The sequence below is a fragment of the Lepidochelys kempii genome, chromosome 25 (assembly GCF_965140265.1).
Source record: "Lepidochelys kempii isolate rLepKem1 chromosome 25, rLepKem1.hap2, whole genome shotgun sequence".
Lineage (NCBI taxonomy): Eukaryota > Metazoa > Chordata > Testudines > Cheloniidae > Lepidochelys > Lepidochelys kempii.
Genome location: NC_133280.1, coordinates 7,027,982 through 7,051,197, shown reverse-complemented (window position 1 = coordinate 7,051,197; position 23,216 = coordinate 7,027,982). Strand labels below are relative to the sequence as shown.

Below are 23,216 nucleotides of genomic sequence, written 5' to 3'. Positions count from 1 at the left end.
CAACCATGAGCAGGAGACCTGCTACACAGAGGTTATACACTGCAGTGAACTAATTAATGTTTATATGCTCTGCTGCCCCCTACTGGATGGAATCAGAAAGACACAGCTGTGTGTCATGAGCCCTACAGTGCTTCTCATGTGGGTCAAGTGGCAGAAGCCAGGGCTTGTGGAGCAGAAGCTGAAATTCTATCCCTGCTGTGACCATAAAGTGCCCAGTGACGTCCTAGGTGCCCAGGGATTTATTAAAAGATGGTGTAGATACAGCAGTACAGTAGGTAGATTCTGCTGAGGGACAGATCTGGTGTAGAGAGAACAGGAAGATGCCGCAGAGGGGCAGAGCTGCTTAGATACATATTGTAGATAGATGGCTGATAAAGGCAGAGATGCTGTTGTCTGATGGAGATCAGACATGCAGTGGAAGGGAGGCATTAGTGAGCATGTGAAGCAGATAAATACTGCAGCCAGGAAGGGAAGAGGCCGGGTGGAGAGGTGGCAGATAAACAGACCTATTCTGGGGAGCAGAGTTGAGTCAGCTGAGAGCTTCTCCTTCCACTGCTGAAATCACTCACCTTTGGTTCCTGTGTATAATCAACGGAGGCCCCTCTTCACAGTCCAGCTGGGCGCCTGCACCTGGCATCAGAGGCTGGAGTGCTGTTCAGTGCCCCGTGATGGCGAACTGGGGACGGGGACAGGGACACATCCTAGCACAGCTGACCTGGCTGCCAGGATCCTAGGGGTTCATCGCCCATCGGGACACATCTCTGGCTCTTGTCACAGTGTCAATAATCCACATGGGATACTGAACAGCCTTAGTAAGCACTAGGGGAGAGTCCTTTGCACAGCCTCTCACAGGCATTGCCCGCAGGGGTCAGCATGCTAGTGCCACGCTAACTAACCCTGTCCATGCCCCGGAGAGGGAGGCTAGCACTGGGTCAATCTGCAGGCACACAGACCACCCTGCTTTTCTCTAGGCTGCATGCCATGGACAGTCCAGACTTCATGGTGGCAGAGGGGATATAACTCAGACACTCCTGCTACAGAAGCGCAGGGCCCTGCCCCTTGAGCTGAAGTAGGATGTCTGGTAGCATGATAAATACTCTGACACACGGAGCCATTCTGATTCCTTCCAGCAGAGAGCAGTGGTTACGCCCATCTCAGCTCATTACAGTAACACTATACCCATTTTACAAACAGGTAAAATGAGGCACAGAGAGGGGAATGAGACTTGCCCCAGCCAGTGCCAGACCTAGGACCAGATCCCAGAAGAGCAGATTCCCAGAGCCCCGCTCTAACTCCTAGACACCCATTCACGGCTGTACCTGACAGCTGTAGAAAAGAAATTCTGTATGAAGATGTTGAGCACGGAAGCTACAATAACCCCACTTATCTGTCTGAAGTTGTATATTCAAAACCCTCAATCTCCATTGCCCTCTGGTTTGGGACTTCAGGAAATGTCAAACTTCAGGGAGTTTGAAAGCCCCATTTTGGAAGCTTGACTCCACCTCTAAAAGTTGGGGTACTCAGCTGGTCTTGCCAGGAAGCAGATGGTCCCAAACCAACCCCTCCATGAATTCGGGGGAAGCTGGATCTGATGCTGAACTTGGTGGTTTGGACCATCTCTCCCAGGGATGGCAGGCGATTGTGTAGGGCAGGAGCGAGGGGCTTTGGCAGAGCTGTGGGGTGGGCCAGGACTGGACTAGCTGCAGAGGGATGCTCAGGCCCAGATTAACCCATCACAGGGTCCTAGGCAAACATGCAGTTCTCGGCTCTGACCTTCTAAACAGAGATTCTCAACCTGGGGGGCACACCCCTGTGGGGGCATGTTGGACTTTCAGGGGGGTTGTGAGCATTCTGATGGTTCAGAATGGCCGGGGGGAGCACCAGATCACAGTGCCACTCACTCAGGTTTGGCCTAGCCACACTGCCCCCACCCCAAGGCCCCCCCCACACACACACACACAAATTTGGATCCAAGGCATTTTAATGGCCTCCACAAATCTGGGCCCCAGGCATGTGCCTAGTTTGCTGATGTATGAATCTGGCCCTGGGGTGCTGCCGGTGAGGAGTGAGGGGCACCAGCAGAGCTGTGTGGGTGCCCAGGGCTGGCAGAGCAGAGGTCTGTCCCATGTTACCTCAGTCAGTCCCTTTTCTCCACAACACCCCGATGATGGATCACTGTCCTTAGTAGCCTCATGCAGGAACGCCCACCCCAGTACCCCCCCAGCCCTGCGATGGTATCAGGGGACAGTCACGGGCTGCCAGTCGGGTGCTAGCCCCTTGACCGGCATTCATGTCCTCAGGCCCCATCAGCGTCTCCAGAGGGTAACAAGAAAGAACAGGGGTGTCTGCCATTTTCCAGCCTAGTTACCATCGCCACAAGGTCAGTGAATCGAAGTCCTTGGGTGGCATTTTCGGCTCTTGTTACCATCCTCAGATTCTTATACCAGTTGATTTGTTCAGCTGCCATTTTCTCTTCTTGTTAAAATCCTCGTCACAACGGAAAGGGGGGGGGTGTTCAATGGGGTAGGGGGAGCTGGGCACATCCAGGGGGCATTAGAAGGGAAAGACAGGTGCAAAGGGGACAGGGAGAAAACTATCCCCTCTTAGGACACAGGCCTGGGATGAAGAGGGAAACGCCATGAGGAGGGGGCTAGGACAGACCCAGGGGAGGATTTCTCTAGATTTCAGAAGCAAAGAAGGCTGAACCAGTTTGGATAAACTCAGAGCTGAGCCCTACCCCGAACCTTTGTCCCAAACCTGCGCCCCTGTACCATCACCTCCAACCAACCTGCCCCTGAGCCTCTGCCCCAAACTCAGACAGATACCCCTCCCCGGGAGCCTTGGCCCCAGGCCAAACCTTTGGGCCACGGGATACGTTCTGACGCAGAAGGGAGAGCGCCCCCCTGCTGCATCACCGGCGCCCGTCTCTGGAGCACCCACGAGCAGTGCAAAGGTGCGAGAACCTGCTCCCCTGCATGGGTGCCTGGCCACCTTCCGTGCTAGCTGATGCTTCCGACTGCCTTCAAACCCAGCCCCGCGTAGACCATCCAGAGAGGCCAGCCCCAAGGTAGCAAACAGACCATTGACTGGCAGGACCCTCGTCTGCAAGGAAGGGACGCGATCCTTTGGCCAGCTGGAGATGGTGAAGGACACTGATGGCTCCACTAAGGCCCTGAGACTGGAGACAAAGGGTGGTTAGAGCCATTGGTATCTGTGGTTGATTGAAGGTGGCTCCACTCACCCTTTGTCACCCAGCTGGGCACTGGGGCAAGCAGACCCCTGCCTGCTCTGCTTTGAGGCTGGGGTGAGAGTGGAGGCAGATCTGGACATCGTGCTGAGGTTAAAGTCGCCTTGTGTTCTAACCCCCATCGCAGGTGGGACTTCACCACCGTCAGCTCCCTGCTGGTACTGATATGCAGGTGGAAGTGGCCGGTCCTAGCTCTGAAATCATTTGTGGTTAGGGATGGAGGAATGTCCTCGGAGGAATGTCCTTCAACGCCAATAGCCAGAGGCTGCCGAAGCTATTCGAGGCACTCAGCTGTCAGGATCTAATGATCACTTCCAAAACTTCGCACTCACGGGTTGTTCCAGGCCTTGCTCTGAATGCCCTGGGGCTGTCCCCAGAGAAAGCAGCAGTCAAAGCTGTACCTGATACTGCTGCCCCGAAGGGTCTGATGCCAGTTCTCCTGACAAGACTGGTCACTAGGCAGATACCCTGGTGATGGGCAAGGCTGGGCAGGAAATGGTTTTCCCACCCTGGGAGATTTTCCCATCCCGAATCAGGAGAAAAAGTCAAAATCTAAAGAATTTTCGCAAAGTGACAAATATGCAAACGAGTCTGTTCAGTCCAGGCCGAACGGTTCATTTGTATTTTGACTTTTTTAAACCTTTTTTTTTTTTTGGTTGTCTAAATTTACTAAACTTTCAAGGCGTAAAGTCACTTTGATGCCAAAATCCCACAACGTTTTGTGCTGAAAATGTCAAAAGGGGCCGTTTCGACAAGTTCAGACCTTTTTTTTCACAAAAATGTTTCAAGTTGGGAGATCCGTTGAAGCTGATCCTCTTCCAGGAATGGGGCAGCCCCATCCCCACCCCCACCACATTATACAGACCTGACCACCCCCCCCACAAAGCTTGGCAGAGGGGGCGCCAGTGAGTTCAAGCAACGTCACTCACACCTCTCCAGGGGTAGCCTTCCCCATAGGAGCCCGGGGTGTGTTCCACACAGATCAGCCCATTTCCTGCTGCAAAGAGCTCCCACCTGTCTGGAGATGTCCCTGTCTCAGCATCCTCCCCACTGAGATCTCAGGTCCAGACACTGAGCCCCTGGCCGGTGGCCCTTACACCACCGGTGCCGTGCAATGGAATAACATTCAAGGGGGAACTGCTGGGAAATGTGGAGATTAGTCAGTGCCCCCGCTGGATTAACGCGGGCTCCTCCTGAGCCTGCCTAGCCGTCACCCCCATCTCCCATTAGTGGGGGCTCCAACGTTCAGGCGGGTGCAAGGGAGTTGGGACCCCACCTGGCCTGTCACCCAGCATGGCACCATAGAATCGTAGGACGGGAAGGGACCTCGAGAGGTCAGCTGGTCCAGCCCCCTGCACTCCTGGCAGGACTCAGTATTATACTAAACTGGGAGGAGTGGTAGATACGCTGGAGGGGAGGGATAGGATACAGAAGGACCTAGACCAATTGGAAGATTGGGCCAAAAGGAATCTGATGAGGTTCAATAAGGATAAGTGCAGGGTCCTGCACTTAGGACGGAAGAACCCAATGCACAGCTACAGACTAGGGACCGAATGGCTAGGCAGCGGTTCTGCAGAAAAGGACCTAGGGGTGACAGTGGACGAGAAGCTGGATATGAGTCAGCGGTGTGCCCTTGTTGCCAAGAAGGCCAATGGCATTTTGGGATGTATAAGTAGGGGCATAGCGAGCAGATCGAGGGACGTGATCGTTCCCCTCTATTCGACATTGGTGAGGCCTCATCTGGAGTACTGTGTCCAGTTTTGGGCCCCACACTTCAAGAAGGATGTGGATAAATTGGAGAGAGTCCAGCGAAGGGCAACAAAAATGATTAGGGGACTGGAACACATGAGTTATGAGGAGAGGCTGAGGGAGCTGGGATTGTTTAGCCTGCAGAAGAGAAGAATGAGGGGGGATTTGATAGCTGCTTTCAACTACCTGAAAGGGGGTTCCAAAGAGGATGGCTCTAGACTGTTCTCAATGGTAGCAGATGACAGAACGAGGAGTAATGGTCTCAAGTTGCAGTGGGGGAGGTTTAGATTGGATATTAGGAAAAACTTTTTCACTAAGAGGGTGGTGAAACACTGGAATGCGTTACCTAGGGAGGTGGTAGAATCTCCTTCCTTAGAGGTTTTTAAGGTCAGGCTTGACAAAGCCCTGGCTGGGATGATTTAACTGGGAATTGGTCCTGCTTTGAGCAGGGGGTTGGACTAGATGACCTTCTGGGGTCCCTTCCAACCCTGATATTCTATGATTCTATGATTCTATGATTATCTAGACCAGCCCTGGCAGGTGTTTGTCTAACCTGCTCTTGAAAACCTCCAATGATGGAAATTGTCCTTATTGTCCTTAACTGCTGGCCATAGATAACCTGAGGGCCGAGGTAGCAGGAAGCATTTTTCAAATGCGTCAAGTTGAATGGGGTGGCCTCTATCTGAGCCCATCCCCCTGTCCCCAGGTGGCATGTGTGCGTTCACACACGGATGTACACACACACACACACAAACACATACTCCTGCCCGTGCAGAACGTGTGAACGTGAGCACCCAAAGCACACATACTCAGGCGTGCACGCACACACACACGTGGGCATACATGCCCACAGGCCCACAGACATGAGTGGCGTGACCCACAGCGTGTGGGTGGGCGGCACCCGTCGAGCGGAAGGGGCAGCCATGGCTGGCTCGCTGCCCAGTGAGTCGGGGTCCCGAGCCATCTCGGGGTCAGACCCAGTTTCCCCAGCTCCAATGGGCTTCTGGCTCAGCTCACAACGAACTCCACCATGTCTGTCCTGCCCGCCACGGGCTCCTGCAGTTTAGTGACACTGGGTGACAGCTGCATGGCTAAACATAGATGCCCGGGGCTTTCCGTAGCCACTTAGCATCCCCTCCTCTCCCTCTCGTGACCACGCCACGCGGCAGCTCGGGAAGGCCAGCCAGGCCGGCATCCCCCAGAGCAGCGCGCCGATGACCTAGCGTGAACTCTTACTGAGATCTAAGGCGTCTAGAGCACAGGCCAAGAGCTAGAAGGCACCATGCTCGTTCCCACTCCCTCCCGTTGCATCGCCACTACCAATAGATAAATTGCCTATTACACAGCGAGCAAAGCTGGCAGCTTCCCGATTGGCACTAGCCCCAACCTGCCAGTGCTCACATTCCCCAGCTTTCGTCTCCCCTGCCTTGAATATTCTGCTCACAGACAATGAGGAGAAGCAAAGAGGTTTTTAAATACAAAGCTGCTTATAAACCAGAGGTGGAGGGATGGAGTTTCTCCCCCATCAGCAGCATAATTGATTCCCCGGCATTCAAATTCCTGCAGCCGCGGCCCCTAAAATAGCACGTTTCCGTGCTGGCGAAGGGCGTGGGACGGCCGACCTGGGAGAGTCGCAGCCTCTGTTGATCAGCACTGGGCGCAGCCGAGGCTGTGTGCTTCAGGCCTATCCCAGAGTGCCCACCTCCAAGGTGGATGAGCCACCCGGGGCCCATGCCCGCCTTGACCTCTCTGCTGGGCCTGGCAAGGAGGGCTGGTTCATGCCAGTTTCCAACAGGACTTAGCGAGCCTGCTAACTTCCAGTCCTTAACTCATGTTGGTTTCAATGGAAGTTAGGCGCCTAAAGACCTTTGCAGTTCTGGGCCTTAAGGCCAGGTTTTCAGAGGTCATAGAATCATAGAATCATAGAATATCAGGGTTGGAAGGGACCCCAGAAGGTCATCTAGTCCAACCCCCTGCTCAAAGCAGGACCAATTCCCAGTTAAATCATCCCAGCCAGGGCTTTGTCAAGCCTGACCTTAAAAACCTCTAAGGAAGGAGATTCTACCACCTCCCTAGGTAACGCATTCCAGTGTTTCACCACCCTCTTAGTGAAAAAGTTTTTCCTAATATCCAATCTAAACCTCCCCCACTGCAACTTGAGACCATTACTCCTCGTTCTGTCATCTGCTACCATTGAGAACAGTCTAGAGCCATCCTCTTTGGAACCCCCTTTCAGGTAGTTGAAAGCAGCTATCAAATCCCCCCTCATTCTTCTCTTCTGCAGGCTAAACAATCCCAGCTCCCTCAGCCTCTCCTCATAACTCATGTGTTCCAGTCCCCTAATCATTTTTGTTGCCCTCAGGAGCCTAAAGCTACAGACAGGAGGCAGAAATCAGTGGGAGCTGGGTGCTTGGGCGTTTTTGAAAATCCCACTGGGGCTAACGTCACAAAGAAACGTGGGCGAGGGACGCCCACACTGGGCTCTCCCACGGCCTGGTGGGTAGGGCGCTCCCCTGAGAGGGGGAAGAGGCTGCTTCAAAGCCTTTCTCCCGCTCCGGTGGAGTGGGGGCTGTGAACTGGGGCAGTCTCCCAGGTGAGTGCTGTACCCAGTGGGTTACAGGCGATAAGGTTGCTCTTCCTCCTCTGAGCACACTTCCTGGCTTGAGCCCTGCAGGCATGTGGGTGCATTGTTCTGGGCCTTGGGCGTCTGGTCTCCAGGCGTGGGGCTGCAGGGCTCATGCTCAGAGGCGGAAATATAGGCACTAAGGGACCTTTTACTGCAAAACTGTAGGTGCCCAGTGGGTTTAGGCACCTATGGGGGGCAGCTGAGCAGGGCTTTTGCAGAGCCCAGTGGGGGGGGGGCGATTCTGGGATTTAGGCTCTTAAAGTGGCAGTTAGGTGCATACAGCAATTTGTGACTTGCTCAAGGTACGGCTCTGCAGCTTTAGGTGCCTAAGTACCTTGAAACTCTGGGTCTATGTCCCTTTTGCAAATGGGCTCCTAAGTCAGATAGGTGCTTTTGACAATGCTGCCCACACGCACTCACCCTCTGGGGCCTGGCCCGAGACACTGCCCCTTCCCCCAGCTCGTGTCACACAGAGGGAAAAGAGCTGAAATCGTTTTGAATGACGGGTTCGGGTGGGATGCTGCTCTCAGTTGCGCCGGTGTAAATGCAGAGTAGCTCTTCAGAGCCGCTGGGCTGCGGGCAGACGCTGCCCCTTTATTTGCCGAAGAGCAGCAGCGCTTGGCTACTGATGCACGGTTGTCGAGTTTTGCAATGATGTGCCGTAGTGGGGGGGGGGTCCGCCCCGGGTACAAGATTTTTAATGTGTGTCTTCCGCACAGTCGTGACTCCACAGCACTCCTGGGTCTTAAACCCCCCGCCCACCCCCACCCCCTGACATATTAACCCTTAGGGTACCGGACGTGCTGGGAGAGAGGCGGATTAGACAGTCAGGACCCAACCCAGAGTGGGATCACTTGGGTCCCTGGCCCAAAGCTGCCTTTTGAGGTTCAGGTTCAAGTGACCCCCGAATGCTGAGTCACACAACTCAAGCCCTCCCGCTGCACCAGGCCCACGGATTGACGCCAGCTTTGCACCATACTAGAGCGCTCAGGGATGCTCTGGGGACCACGAGCTGGACGTGGCGCTCAAAGCACAATCTGTAAGTACACGTCTCCTGGGGGGTCCCAGTGAACACCCCCCACCCCCACCCCAGCTACCAGTGTCGTCAAACTCTCAGTACTCCGCTTGGCCTCGCTCCTGCCACGTGGTGTCTCGCTCTCAACCCGAACGGCTGTGTGACTCATGAGGCCAGATCCGGCCCTGGTGTAGCTCCACAGCAGTGACCGGGGCCCCGTCCCTGTCGCCATCAGATAACCACGGTGAGTGGTACCACGGTGGCCAGCGAGTGGAGGAGTCGGCCCAGCTGCGCGATGTGGCAGATCCCGGGTATTTACTGCCTTGGGAGCTCAATGCTGCCCGAATCGAATGGTGCGGCCCACAGCCCTACAACTCTGGCACGCAGAAACGGGGACGGCTCATTAAGGGACTGCCAGCAGGAGCTGGGAAAGCCAGTTAGAGAAGGAGGGCCTGTTAATAGGAAATGACTGAAAGAGACAAGAGGAGTAAGCCAGGCAGACAGGCTCATAAGCCAGATGTCAGCAGAGAAAGGAGTGACTGGATCTGTCAGGGCTCCCAGGAGAGGAGGGTGGAGAGTCAGGTTGGACCCCACGTGCTCCCCACAGCTCCAGGCAACGCGGCTTTTGGGAGACCCCCCTGGCCAGGGAGGGAGGGTATAACGTAGGGTGACCAGATGGCCCGTTTTTAAAGGGCCAGGCCCATTTGGGGGGACTTTTTCTTATATAGGCTCCTATTACCCCCCCACCCTCTGTCCCGTTTTTTCACACTTGCTGTCAGTTCACCCTAGTATAACGTGAACCCTGCAATGGTTCATTCGAGTCTCTGGCAAGCACAGAGTCCCAGCCTGCCCTCGCGTCCATTGAAGGTGTTTAGTTAGATTGTCACAGCTCCAAGCTGTCAGGTCCATTGACCCTAACAATAAATAGAGTGTAAACTACTTCGATGAGTAGCCGCCATCTGGGACAGGGCTGTCTTTTCATTCTGTGTTTGTACAGCACCTAGATATAAAATATCATAGCATATAATTAATTCTGCACCAATGTAAAATTAGGCTCATCACAATAACAACAATAATGTAAGCCAGAACCACATAGCAAATTCTCTTACACCCTCCTCCCTCCCCCATCACTCCATTACCTCCCACAAGCGCTCAGGGGAGCTTTGCCTTTTGTCCAGAAGGTTCACAAACTCCATCTCTGGTGACCTGGCCAACAAGGGATTAGCCAGTGACCACTAAACTCATATGAACGGAGGGGAAAGCATGGCCTAGTAGGTAGTGAAGGACATGGCTGACTGCTAAGTTAGGGGCCTGCCCCAGCCAGGGATTCAGCATATCCTTTGGCGCGTCATTCCAGCCTTCTGCACCTCACTTCCCCGGGCTGTAAAATGGGGCTAATAACACCTGCCTAGTGTGAGGTGTCATTACTGTGTGTAAAGCATTGTAAGATAGACAGATGGACGCTGGCAGAGAAAGGGCAAAGGATCTGGAAGTGAGGGAGGGCGAAAGACTGCAAGGGGGTTGGGGAGGATGCAGGGCAGTGCAGAGAAAAATTAAGTTGATAGAAAAATTCTAATCCCTGCAAAACGAGGACAGTTTCATCAGCTGGAGGGCGGATGGAGGAGGCTAAGGCCCGTGCATTATAATTCAGGGGTCAGAGGTCGGCAGTAATCTATAATCTACAAAGAATGAATTGTACAATCTGCAGACTTCCTAATCCAAACTCTGACAAGGACGCCTCTGATCCACGCTGTGCGAACAGCCTGTGCACCCAGGTCGTGCAGCTGCGAGAATGCTGTGTCTGGCAGGATGTCACACACACACACACACGCACACCCCTCTCGGGCAGGGCAGGGCTACATCACAATGGGAGTACTGCAGGACCACGGTGGGGCAGGAGGGCAGAGCCATTCAGTGCACCAGTTACAACTTACACACACACACACACAACATTCACTCCCTCTGTGTTAAGATAATCACAGGCCGCGTCTACACTATGGGTGCTGAGCAGCACAGATATGGAGTTGTAGCAGTGCTCCTGTCGCACCATAGTGTAGACGCTTCTTCCAGTGATGGAAGTTTTTTTTCCTCATCTCTGAGCGGTGGTAGCTAGATCAAGAGCGTCTACACCAGGGGTTCGGCCAGCATAGCTACAGCGCTCCGGAGGTGTGAATTTTGACCCCTGAGCATCGTAGCTATGTTGACCTAGCTGTTAAGTTTGGACCAGGACACAGACCCAAAAGCGTGCACCTGAAAACACTTACGTCTTCTCTACACACACAAGCTGTGTCAATTTAACTGAAGGTGTGATGTTCACTCAGCGTGGGTACCCTGGTGCAACTTTGTGTGTGGACACCGTCACATGGGTTTAAACCTGGCTTGCATCAGTTTAGCTTGCCCTTCTGAAATGAACTTTGGGTAAAATTGATATAAGAACGTCCACACTCAAAGTTATACTGGTTTAACTGAATTGGCTTCACAGCAAACAATTTGTTAAACCCGTGCAACCTATGTGTAGACGAGGCCTTATTCCAAAGGGGATCTTGATAACAAGGGCTTGAAGGGTTCTGGGCCCCTGAGAATCACGACTTGGGACATACCCCATTAAGGGCCAGACTCAGTTACTTGAGTTATTCCATTAAATCAACAGTTATCCTGATGTGTACCAACTCAACGGCCAGCCCTGCCAGAGGCAGAATGGTCTGAATTAGGAATCAGTGCAGACTTGGTGGGGACAGGTGGTCCTGAGTGCTAATCCTGCCTCTGCTGGGTGACCTTTTGCAAGTCGCTTTGCCTCCCCGTGCCTCAGTTTCCCCATCTTCAAAATAGTACTGACGTTTCACAGGGGGTTGTAAGGCTTATTTAATTCATGTGTGCACAGAGCTTTGAATTCCTTAAGGGCTGAGGTTTTTTTATTTTCCCTCTAGGCCGCTTGATAGTGCGCTGAGGAGAGCATTAGAAGCCCTTGAGTGAAACGTGCAAAAGCAGAGTGAAGTGTTGTTAAAGTACAAGAGTGCACAAAGCTGCCAGTCAGCCAGGCCTGCAGCTTCACAGGACCTTGTTAGCATCTCATGTGTTCAGTCGGTTAACACTGCTTCTGTCTTTCTCTTCCAGGTGCATGGGAGAATGGTAGTGCGACCATAAGATCATGCTCTACACAATGACATGTTGGCTTCCAGTCCTGGGCCTCCATTGGATTCTTCTGAGCACAGCCCAGGTGGCGGCCTGCCCGGCTCGCTGCGAGTGCGCTCCTCAGATCAAGTCCGTGGTGTGTCATCGCAAACGCCTCAGCTCCATCCCCGAGGGGATCCCCACCGAGACCAAAATCCTGGAGCTCAGCAAGAACCGGATCCGCTGCCTGAACCCGGGGGACCTGTCCCCTTACCCTTTGCTGGAGGAACTCGATTTAAGCGAGAACATCATCGTCAGTGTGGAGCCTGGGGCCTTCAGCAACCTGTTTAACCTTCAGATCTTGCGGCTCCGAGGCAACCAGCTCAAGCTGATCCCTTCTGGAGTCTTCACCAAGCTGACCAATCTCACCCTCCTGGACATCAGCGAGAACAAAATAGTCATCCTGCTGGACTACATGTTCCAGGACCTGAGGAACCTGAAGAACCTGGAGGTAGGAGACAACGACTTGGTGTACATCTCCCAAAGGGCTTTCTCTGGCCTCCTAGGCCTGGAGCAGCTGACCATAGAGAAATGCAACCTGACGGCCATCTCAGCCGAATCCCTCTCCTACCTCCAAAACCTGGAGGTCCTGCGGCTCCGACACCTCAGCATCTCCACGGTGGAAGATGGGAACTTCAAGAAGCTCTGCAATCTCCTGCAGCTGGAGATCGACAACTGGCCGCTGCTGGAGGACATCTCGCCCACCAGTTTCCAGGGCCTGAACCTCACCTCGCTCTCCATCACCTACACCAACATCACGGCAGTGCCCACGGCCGCCTTGAAGAACCTGGTGTACCTCATGTACCTGAACTTGTCTTATAACCCCATCAGCACTGTGCCCAAGGGCTCCTTCAAGGACCTCATCAGGCTGCGAGAGCTCCACATGGTGGGGGCCTTCTTGGTCTCCGTGGAGCCTCAAGCGTTCTCTGGTTTGAGGCAAATCCGCCTCCTCAACCTCTCCAACAATTTCCTTTCCACCCTGGAGGAGAGCACCTTCCATTCAGTGAACACGCTGGAGACGCTGCGCGTGGACAGGAACCCGCTGGCCTGTGACTGCCGCCTCCTCTGGATCCTACAGCGCCGCAAGACGCTCAACTTCGACGGGCAGCAGCCCATGTGCTCCTCACCCCCTGAGATCCAGGGCAACGCCCTGCGTGACTTCCCAGACTCCATACTCTTTGAGTACTTCATTTGCCAAAAGCCCAAAATCAGGGACCGAAAGTTGCAGCACATAACAGCCCGTGAAGGGCAGTCTGTCTCCTTCCTCTGCCGTGCAGACGGAGAGCCCCTTCCTGCCATCGTCTGGGTCTCCCCTCAGCACAGGATGATCACCACCAAGAGCACTGGACGAGCCACCGTCCTGCCCGGGGGCACGTTGCAAATCCGCTTTGCCCAGGTCCAAGACAGTGGCACCTACATTTGCATCGCTAGCAATGCCGGAGGCAATGACACCTACTTTGCCACCTTGACGGTCAAGGGGCATCCCGTGGACGGCTCCCTTTATGCAAACCGGACCTTGTACCTCAGCGAGTTCAACGACACCTTCCACAACAACACGCAAGTCTTCTTAAAGTTTACATTGGACCTCAAGACCATCCTGGTCTCCACGGCCATGGGCTGCATCACCTTCCTTGGGGTCGTGCTCTTCTGCTTCCTGCTCCTCTTTGTGTGGAGCCGGGGGCGGGGACAGCACAAAAACAACTTCACCGTGGAATACTCCTTCCGCAAAGTGGATGGCCCCACCACCACCGCCGGGCAGGGCAGTGCCAGGAAGTTCAACATGAAGATGATCTGAGCGGCCCAAGGAGGAGGGTGGTTGCTAGTCCACTGCCTGCCGCCAAATGGGGCCCTCCAAGAGCCCGGCAGGGGGTAGGAGCATCCTTCCTTTGTTTTCCAAGTGACCACTTCGTCTGGTCATGTGGCTTCACTCCTCCGAGGATCGAGGCAGTAAAACTCGCGGAGGAACCTGGCTGGGACATTGGCTCGGTTCGACCACAAGGGCTTGGAGGTGACTGGGAGGAGCGAGCGGTTTTCCTCGTTGGCCTTGAACTGAGCAGAAGCATCACTGGAAACGGCCCCAGGGGCCTCCCAGCGGCTTATTCCCATTTCTGAGCACACCCCACCTTCTTTGAACAGTGAGATCCCCCCACCCACCCAGGTCCCAGAGGGCAAGAGCGGGCCAAGGAGGCATGCACAGCCCTTGTGGGTCAGGGCCTCGCGATGTAGCTAACATTCTTTTGTATCAACTATGCATTTTTCAGACCTTGAGCAAGCAGTGTCTGGGCCCGGAAAACCTGCTTCCTTTTTTAAGAGACCATCTGGAACCTTTTCTCGGTTGTTGTTTATGGTTCGTTTTTAATTTGTTGGGTTTTTTTTTTTAAATGAATTTCCAACAGACGTCTTCCTGGGCGACAAAGGACTCCGGCAGAGCAGCTCCCGGCTGCCCTGGCATGCGCTCCAACCAGCCTGGGCGGCTCGATCCAACACAGGGGAGGTGCTGTGCTCAGAGGAGTTCCTCTCGGCATTCGGAAGAAGGGGCGGCAAACCCCGGCGCCTGGGGAGGGAATCCCCCTGCACAAGCAATAATAACCCAACCCGACAGTCCCTTCCAGACATACGGGTCTGTGCAGGCATGAATGCCACCCCATTGGCGCTGAGCGGTATTTCCCCAAAGCACACTGGCATTTGAAGCCAGCGAGCAGGCTGCTGGTTGTGGTGGCAGCAGAAACGGGAAGCGCAGCCCCTGTGAGTAATGGTCAGGCCTCGGCAGGCTCAGGGCCGAGCTAGCTGGCCCGCTCGCAGAGGAAATCACCACGGTAAAAAAAATGACACTGTCTCGACTGCGTCTCTCGCTGCTGCTGGCCTCTCCGCTCTGTTCTGTCCCTGCCCCTCCCTCTGGCTCCACCTCCACTCCATCCTTTCTCTCGAGGCCCCGCCCCTTCCCCGCCCCCTCCCTGAGGCCCCACCCTCATTCCGGCTCTTCCTGCCCACGCTCCACCCCCTCCCCGAGGCCCCTGCCAGCCTGCCGCTCTCCGCCCTCCCCCAAGTCCCTCCCCAAGCCACCAAACAGCTGTTTGGTGGCGGCCACACGGCAGAACAGCTCTTCGGCAGCAGCGCCGTCCCAGAGCTGTGGCTGGTGGGTGTTGAGCATCCATTATTTTCCCCATGGGTGCTCCAGTTCCGGAGTACCCACAGAGTCGGCGCCTACATGGGGAGAATCCCCCATCCCTGTTCTCGGTGGAGCTGCTCCCAGAGGACAGCAGGGTGGAGCTGGGCACACAGTGGGGAGGGATGATGAGGAGCTGCTCTGGCTCCCCTGTGGGAATGGAGGATACTCAGCCCCTGATCCTGTTGGGGGTAAAGAGGCCCTGTCACCCATCCTGGATGAAAGGGGAATGTTTTGTCTGGCCGTGCATCTAACTGCCCAGCTGATGAGTAGTTACCCAGTGTGCCTCGATTGCCATGGCACCTGTGTGTGCAAATTAGGTGTGCGCTTGTGCTTGCACTAATGGGCATGCAGAAATGCACGGGCAGTTTGGAGACCCTGACTCTCTGAGAGGGCACCCCCAAATCAAAAGAGGCAGCCACCAGTGTAAAAAGAGAAGTCCTGACCTGTGGAGCGAGAGAGTGAACCAGACTCATTGAAACAGAGAGTCAGACCCAGGCCGCAAGAGAGAGCACCTGAGCTATGCAATCAGAGCCAGATCCAAAGCCTGAGCCATGTAAAGAAAGGGTCACCCCAAAAACCAGCTGGTCTTTTCTCGAAGCAATCTCCATTTAACCCACAAGCTGGTCTGGTCCTTTGGCTTGCAAGGTCTGCCAGGTCTTCAGAGACCAGCCAGGCAGTGGCAAAAACCATACCAGATGCTCCCGTGCCTGTAGGGCTGTAACAAGGCTGGAAAATAAACAGCTATTTAAACAATAGCATAACAAAGGCACGCTCCCACCCCTCCAACCCGCAGAGAAACACAGGCAGAACCGTTAAGCACAGCAAACGCCACTGCGGCGTTAGCCTCCTCAATTAACCCTTCCACCCGCGGCCACCGAGGGGCCGAAGGTCCCAGCCATGTGAGCGCGCCTGGCCCAGACGCGGATAATAATTCTTCTTGCTGCTCCATTTGTGCCACGGCATTTTCTGTTCACAACTTTGAGTTGAAGGGAAAACTGGGATCATGTCAGACAAAGCGGGTCCATATAGCAGGAGATTTTTTTTTTTAAAGGAACCCCAGGGAGGGGGCAGGGCGGCAAGTGACTATCCCAGGTGGGCATGAACTGGATTCGGGATTTGCCCAGGATCTGTGGGTGTTTCACAGCTTTCCCTCTCCAGCCCCACAGAGCAATGCTAACAAGTCACATTGCTGCACCTCTTCCCCGCTGAAGGCCATGTTTAGAGGGACGGCATTTCTTTACAGTGCAGCCGGCTCATCAAGCCCGTTTCACCGGGAAGGTGCCGCTTCTGTTTTATTATCCTCCCGGCCCCTGGCTGTTATGACGCAGAGCTGGCTGGATATCAGTCTCTGACCACGTTACTCAGCCCGTAATGTACCCAGCAAAATCGTTCTCCTGGATGGTTCTACTATTAAAGTCATTTGGGAGGGACCCCAGGGCAAGCCATGGCCCCATTCTTTGCCCCATTTTACTCATATGTAATCATCCGTGCTTGTTAATGCTAATTCGGCACCCTCAATGTGTAGGTCCCTTACAGAGCAGCTCGTAGGGGTGCTGTGTGCACCTTAATTCAGGATTTAGTGGGTGCAAAGCACTTTGAGCTCCATGGAGGAAAGGCCCAAAATAAGAGCATTATAACATAATATACTGGTTAGTGTGTGCGCATGCACAGCACTGTCCTCTACTGGATGGAATGGGAACTGCTCCACTGAGTGTCATAGGCCCTATACTGCTAATGGAGATTTGCATTTAGCTTGAGTGGCAGGAGTCTGTGCTTCCGAAGCAGAAGCAGCTGGGGTCTAGCTCCGCTGCGGTCTGAAGTCTTAAGTAGAGCTGTGCAAATAATGGGTTGGTTTTTTTGGTTCACTGGCAGTTCTGAATGGTGGGGAGGTAGAGGGGGGCGGAATTAATTTCAAATCAAATCAAAAACAGATTTTTTTAAAAAACGTTACCAAATCAAAATAGCAAAAACCATGGTTTGGGTCGAAACAAAACATTTCATTTCGACTGTGTGAGGGGTTTGGGGTGTTTTTTTTACAATCCCTTTTAAGGCAGTTTTCAAACAAAACATCATTTTGAACTGCAGAAGTTGAAACCTTTTGACTTTCGCTGAATTTTTTTCCCAACACAATCTAACTATGCGCTTTGGTGTTGCCAAATCTGCAATTTTTTTCCCCCACCGAAAAAACAAAACAAAAACGTTTTGGCTGAAAAGTTTCACCCAATGCTACCCTTAAGTAGCCACAACGTGCAGCATCAGGAGACGTATTTATCAGCTCCGACGGTTTTATCCCACATTGGACGTCCCAGGCCTCCTCGATCTGTGATATCATTTTCCCCACAGACAGAAAATCTTCACTTCACATGGGGAACGAGCAGGAGGCAAAGGTCTTGAATGCATGCAAAGAAAGTGTCCTCACTAATGAGGAACAAGGGGAGCGGGAGGGGGACTATATAGCTGATGGGCCTGATCCTGCTGCTTTGAAGTCAACAGCACCAGAGGCATCAGAGGAAGCAGGACTGGGCCCAGAATCCCATGCTGGCATGAGTCATCTGTGCAATATTTTTCAGTTTCACTTTGCAGAGTTCCTGCAGATTTTGTCTTTGATTCCCATCCAGAGAGGAGCCACCAGGCAGCTCAGCGAATGGTTGCTCCCCTGCTCACTGTGGGTAGAGGGGGTGAAGGACTGGAGCCCATCTCTTCCTTTGTTTTTAAATCATGTCATTTCCCCTTAGTTTTTGAAAAAAATGGAAAAATAAAAAGGTCAAATCTTTCAGAGCAAATTTGCAAACCCGGCTACTCCCCATCAGCATAGCCCCGGTTCTCTAACCCCCGAGCCAGAGGCTGTGCATTGCACTGGGGAATCTCAGCTCCCTCTGCTGCACTCCAACTCATCTGGCCCACAATATGTGCCTTGCAGTGTGCAGACTGGCACAATCATTTTCACTAGCATGGGCCCGTGCAAACCATTCCTAAGGGCAGCAGGAGTAACCGTGAACAGGACTGGGGATCAGGCACCCTGGGTTGTTGCTGGGTAACTTTGGTGAATCTATGTCCGCTGTGTGTGTGTGTGTGTCCCAGGGATCTTGACACCACTCCAGGGTATCTGGGACAAGCAGAACCGCTTGCATGTTTTGGGCTGAATTTTATAATGGCTGTTGGAGAAAACCAAAGATCATGAATCCTCTGTGCCTCACAGGCACAAGAACAGGACAACAGGTCTCCTCGAGTTGTTGCCTCCATCCAAGAGCTGAAGTGCGGAGTGGTGTTATTATTACGTTCAGCCCCATGAATGGCTCCCGGGGGAGGTGTTAACATAGCCCATGATAAATTGTAGGCATGAATATACATGCAGATTAACATGCGTGCTTGGCATACAGATACCAGCCTCTGCACGAGCACCTGCTCCCATCCCCGCTGCTCTGCACCAAGGACCTCAAGAGACGCTATCCTCCCCCCGCCCACCCTCCACCATCTCCTCCCCCGCCTCCTCCCCCGCCTCTGGCACCATCACGGACTTTCTCTGCGAACGTTCACACGGGAGATGTTAGTTTCTTGGCTCCCCTGGTGGATTAAAACAGGTCTCAGATGCTGAGACGCCCCCAGGAAGGAGACTGGGAGGCCTGACACCCTCTCCCCTGGGGCAGGTGGGTGGCTTTTTGCCCCCGCCCCCCTCCTTTATTTTCACAGGTTTTTTCCTCTCCACTTTCTCTTAAGCCCTTATGTGTTTTCTCCCCCTCCCTTTGCTCTTGATGCTGCGTCCCCTGCGCCATGACACACCTGCCGGGCAGCAGCTACCCCAGCTGCAAGGCCTGGGAATGGGAAGACGGCCCTCCTGACTGACTCAGACCCTCCAGCCCAGGCACGTTGGCCGAGGGGTTGGTGCACCGGGAGTAGGTCAGGGCAGGCAGCAGACCCCAGCACTGTGTGCCCAAGGGCACCAGGACCCTGCCCAGATGTTATTTTGTGAATGTGTTTTAGGCACAAGGGGTTTGACAATTTAATCCTAAAAGGCACAAGGCCAAATTCCTTCCTGGATGAAATCCACTGGCCTGGGTGAAGTTACAGCCGGGATGAGTCTGCCCGTTCACGTAGCCCACACGGAGGATGTTATGGAACCCGAAAGGGTCACAGCAGCAATTCAGGTTGAGCCAGAGAATCAAATGGCCTGACTGGTTCATCGGAGACACTGAGATCAGAGATGGACAAGACCTAGGTCATCTAGTCTATCTCCTGCACCCTGTGGGCTTTAGGGCCTCTGCTCCAGAGCTTTGGCCAGCCCCGGGTCAAATGACTCACACAATGTGGCTTCTGACCCCTGCCTGGGGAGCCTGTGTGTTCCCCATTGCTCACCCTGTGTCCCGTTCCCCCCGGCCTCTCCCAGTGCGAGGAAGCTCAGGAAGGGGAACCAGCCCTGAGGAGCGCCCACAAGCAGCTGGAAAGGCAGGCATCACTAGGACCCAGAAAGAGAGGGCAATATGGGGGATTGCCCCGCGATCCGGCAGCTGCTCTCTGGGACCATGTCCTTCCTCAGGGCCTGCAGTCCTCGGAGACTGGGCCATCAGCATCAGAGCCTCCCAAAGGTGAGCGGGATCCACCTTCAGGCCGTCCCGAATGACTTACCCTGTTAGAAAGTAAACATTCCACCTCTGTACGTGACGCTTTGTCATCGTCCCTCTCTGGGGCTTGCCCTGGCACCAGGGGCGAGCCCACGTCTCTGCTGAGTCCATATGGCCTGCAGCCAGTTAGCACACAGGCGACCCGCAGAGCTTGGGTGGGGGGGTCTTTCTTCAGCTGCCAGCACAGTGACATGGAACTGGTCAGGCCAGGCTCTGTCTGCCAGGCTCCACAGACAGACATAGGCACCATTGGGGTCTAGCCCTGACTCTGAGCCCGCCCCACCATGCCTTGGCACAGCTGGGCTCACATGGGTGCCAGGCCTCACCCTGCGAACGAGTGCGGCCCTACATGTTGAAACAGACCCTTTAGTTCAAACCAGGTCAGGGGGATCATCCCCAACAGAAGCCCCCACCCTCCATGTAGCCGCATCACCCCCTACTCAGCCACTGCCGGCAGGCACCAGGGATGCCGGGGCGCCCCTGTTTGTGAGGCTCCGTGGCCCTGCCTGGATTGAGAAGCCAGAAGCGTGGGGCAGGGAGGGAATTCAGTCCCAGATGGGACTGGGGCTGGGTAACCAGGGCGGAGGCCGTGACTGAATGGCAGAAGACATGAAGGAGATGGACGGGCTATGCACGAGCCCCTCGACCAATTCCCCCTGGCCACGCCACCTCTTCACACACGCAGCCCCAACGGCCTAACCAAAGGCAGCAGCGCCCAGAGACCAACCTGCCCATGTCACAGGGACAAGCAGAAGAGCGGGGCTGACCCCGCACCCACACTGAATTGGGGGGCAGCACCCAAACATTGTGGCTTGAGTCCCTCTCTGCAAGGGTCTAATGAGCACGCCCCATCCAAACAGCCGCAAGCTGTGACATTCAGATCCTACCCCAGAGCTGCCCGCCTGGCCTCTGATGTCAACGCGGCTCTCTTTCCTTTGCCCCGATTCATTCATCCACTGCTGAAAATGCCAACATGTCTGCCCTCGGACTGCCAGCAGCTGGGAGCCACCTGCAAGCTTTTCCTCCCCACCAATGCCACCGCTGATCCCTCCTCCAGCCCCCAGCCCACCCCCAGAGAGCTATGCATGCCACGTTGTGTCAGGAGTCCAAGTGGTGTCGACCACGCAGTTAGCAAGGCCATGGTCAGTGTCCGGGGTTTTTTTTTGGGGGGGGGGGGGCGGTGAAAACTTAAGAGCTGGGAAGCCCCGGATGGTTCCTATGGAAAGCCTTGTCCGCACAGAACATGTCCGGTTTCCTATGTAACAAGCATGTGAAATATACCTGAGAAAAGCAACGCGCCTCCCGTGTCATTTTTCTTCCTCCCCCTCTGCGGAGCGACGTAGGAGAAAAGGCAGAATCGGTGACTGACGGCCTGGAAAGAGGAGAAGTGGGGCGTAGCCACAACCGGCCAGGTGCTCCCAAATCAGGGTCTGAAATCTGCACTGTCACACCAGCGTGAATCTGAGTCTGGGCCTCTCTCGCTCTGGCTATCAGGAGTCGTTCCCGTGCACGCCATGGACTTGCTCCAGTCTAAAGCTGGGGTAAGTGAGACGAATGGGTACGTCTACATGTCACACTAAGCTCAAGCTCTGACTCAGGTTTGAGACGGAGCCCCTTTTCTGGCTCTCAGGACCCAGGACCTAAGACCCTGCTAGAGGTGTGGGTCGGAGCCCAAGTCCCGCTCTGACTTGGGTCCAAGCCCTGTCACTTTGCGGTGTGGATGCAGGTCAAGTTGCAGTCCCAAGTCAGAAGGGCTGGGTAGTACAATATGGACCTGTTAGCACGGGTGGTAGACCCGGGTCCAGCAATTGTAAGCCCCGGTTCACAATGCAGTGTGAGCTTGGAAAGACTGAGTCCACAAGCCCAGGTTCCACAGAGCTGGGCTTAGAGTGCAGTGTAGACATACTCTGACTCCAATGGAGTGACTCCAGATTGACACCGCCCTGGCTGACAGCAGGACCTGCACCCCCGACAGAGCCATTAGGGCCCAGATCCCCAAAGGTACTGAGGCATCTAACGCCCACTGATCTCAATGGACTAGGGCACCTCAACACCTTGGAGGACCTGGGCCTAACACCCTAACTTTGGTGATTGGCACACAGCCAAGCATTTCTCCGTTGGGTCACACGCATTTGTAATGAGTCTGGGGAAAGGGATTGCTCTGCATTGGCTCTCCCCAGAACCAGGAGATGGTCTCAGGGAGTGCCTCACAGATGGACATCTGCATTGCAAGCAGCACCCCACAGGGCAGGCTAAGGATTCAGAGGGAAGTGGAGACAGTTGTCTCTGCACCTCGTGTGATCCAGATCATCCCGTCTGAACTGCCAGGCCTAGTATCCAATTATTCAGCTGCTGCAGTGTCAGCTGCTAAACAAGAGACAGCCCAAACTCTCTTGGTTATTATTATGTGCGCTGCGGTAGCATCCAGGAGCCCCAGGAGCCCACTGTGCTAGGCGCTGTACAAACAGACGAAGATGGTCCCTGCCCCAGACAGATTCCAATCTCAGTAAATCTCTTGATTTAAATCCATCGCTAGCTGGAAACAAACAAATAATGAAGCATGAGAACTTCATTATTCAGGTTGGCATGAGTACTTCTTTTTGGGTGGGACACAGAGCTTAAGAAAGAGTTAACAGGCCCACTTTATATTAACATGGCACCTACAGAGAGTTTGCTAAGATTCCGGGTGGATTAATAAATTGCTATCAATTATGAAGTAATTATGCATGTCGGGTTTTTTAAATACTTAATAGATGATGCTAAAACAACCTGTGGAGGGTCACTGATGCAGCACCTGCCCCGTGGCCCTCTCACAGCACTGAACAAAGGCGGGTCAGTGTCATGATCACTGCTTGACAAATGGGGACACTGAGGCACAGAAAGGCAAAGTGACTTGACCAAAGTCACACAGCAAGTTACTGGCACGGAAGAGAAACCAAAAGTCCAATTGCCCAGCCCTAGTGCCCTAGTGTTTTCATCACTAGATGGCCTTGTCTCTGCTACATATATACCTGGACACCTGGTCAGTTATCCAACCACATTCAGTCACGGCCCCATCCCTGGTTCCCCAGTCCCCCCACCCAGCCGTTTGCACAAGGAACTCAAGAAGTGCAGGGGCAGCAGCAGTTATTACCTGGTGGAAAGTCAATTACTGACCCTGCCAAGGAACAGCTTGGAGGTCGCCTGGAGAGCCCTGAGCCAAATGGGGACTTATTTAAAGGGCTCTTGGGTTACCAGGTGCTTTGCACCAGTCGCCCACCCCAGTCCTCGTGAATGAGGAACAATGCGGCGACAAATAATCGTGAACTGGACTTGATGCTTCCGTTGGCTTCAGCACTATGACATAGCTCGCTGCCCCCCCCCACCCCAGCAGCCCACAGGTCAAATTGGGAACACAGGCAAGATCAGAGCCAGCATGAAGGAGAATTGGGCGGGGGGAGGATGAAGTTTGTGGGGGGGGGAACGTGATCAACAACTCACTTGACAGGAGAGGTGGGTCTGATGCTTTGCAGGGGGGCTAGTGAGGCAGGGGTGGGGGGACTCATAGAGTCCTTTGTGTTCTGGTTAAGGAGCGACTGCACCCTTTCAGAACATGCATGCTCTACTTCTGATGCCTCTGC

At 54.2% G+C, this 23,216-nt stretch overlaps 1 protein-coding gene across 7 annotated transcripts in view; it reads left to right on the top strand.

The window, feature by feature from the left end:
• Positions 1-23,015, top strand: part of LINGO3 (leucine rich repeat and Ig domain containing 3) — a 109,371-nt gene extending 86,356 nt beyond the window's left edge. For all 7 annotated transcript variants that reach the window (XM_073324103.1, XM_073324102.1, XM_073324104.1 and 4 more), the window contains one exon: positions 11,752-23,015. In XM_073324103.1, coding sequence (XP_073180204.1) covers positions 11,786-13,603 — 1,818 coding nt within the window. In that variant the 5' untranslated portion in view covers positions 11,752-11,785 and the 3' untranslated portion in view covers positions 13,604-23,015. The remainder of the gene's footprint in view (positions 1-11,751) is intronic.
• The last annotated feature ends 201 nt before the right edge of the window (positions 23,016-23,216 follow it).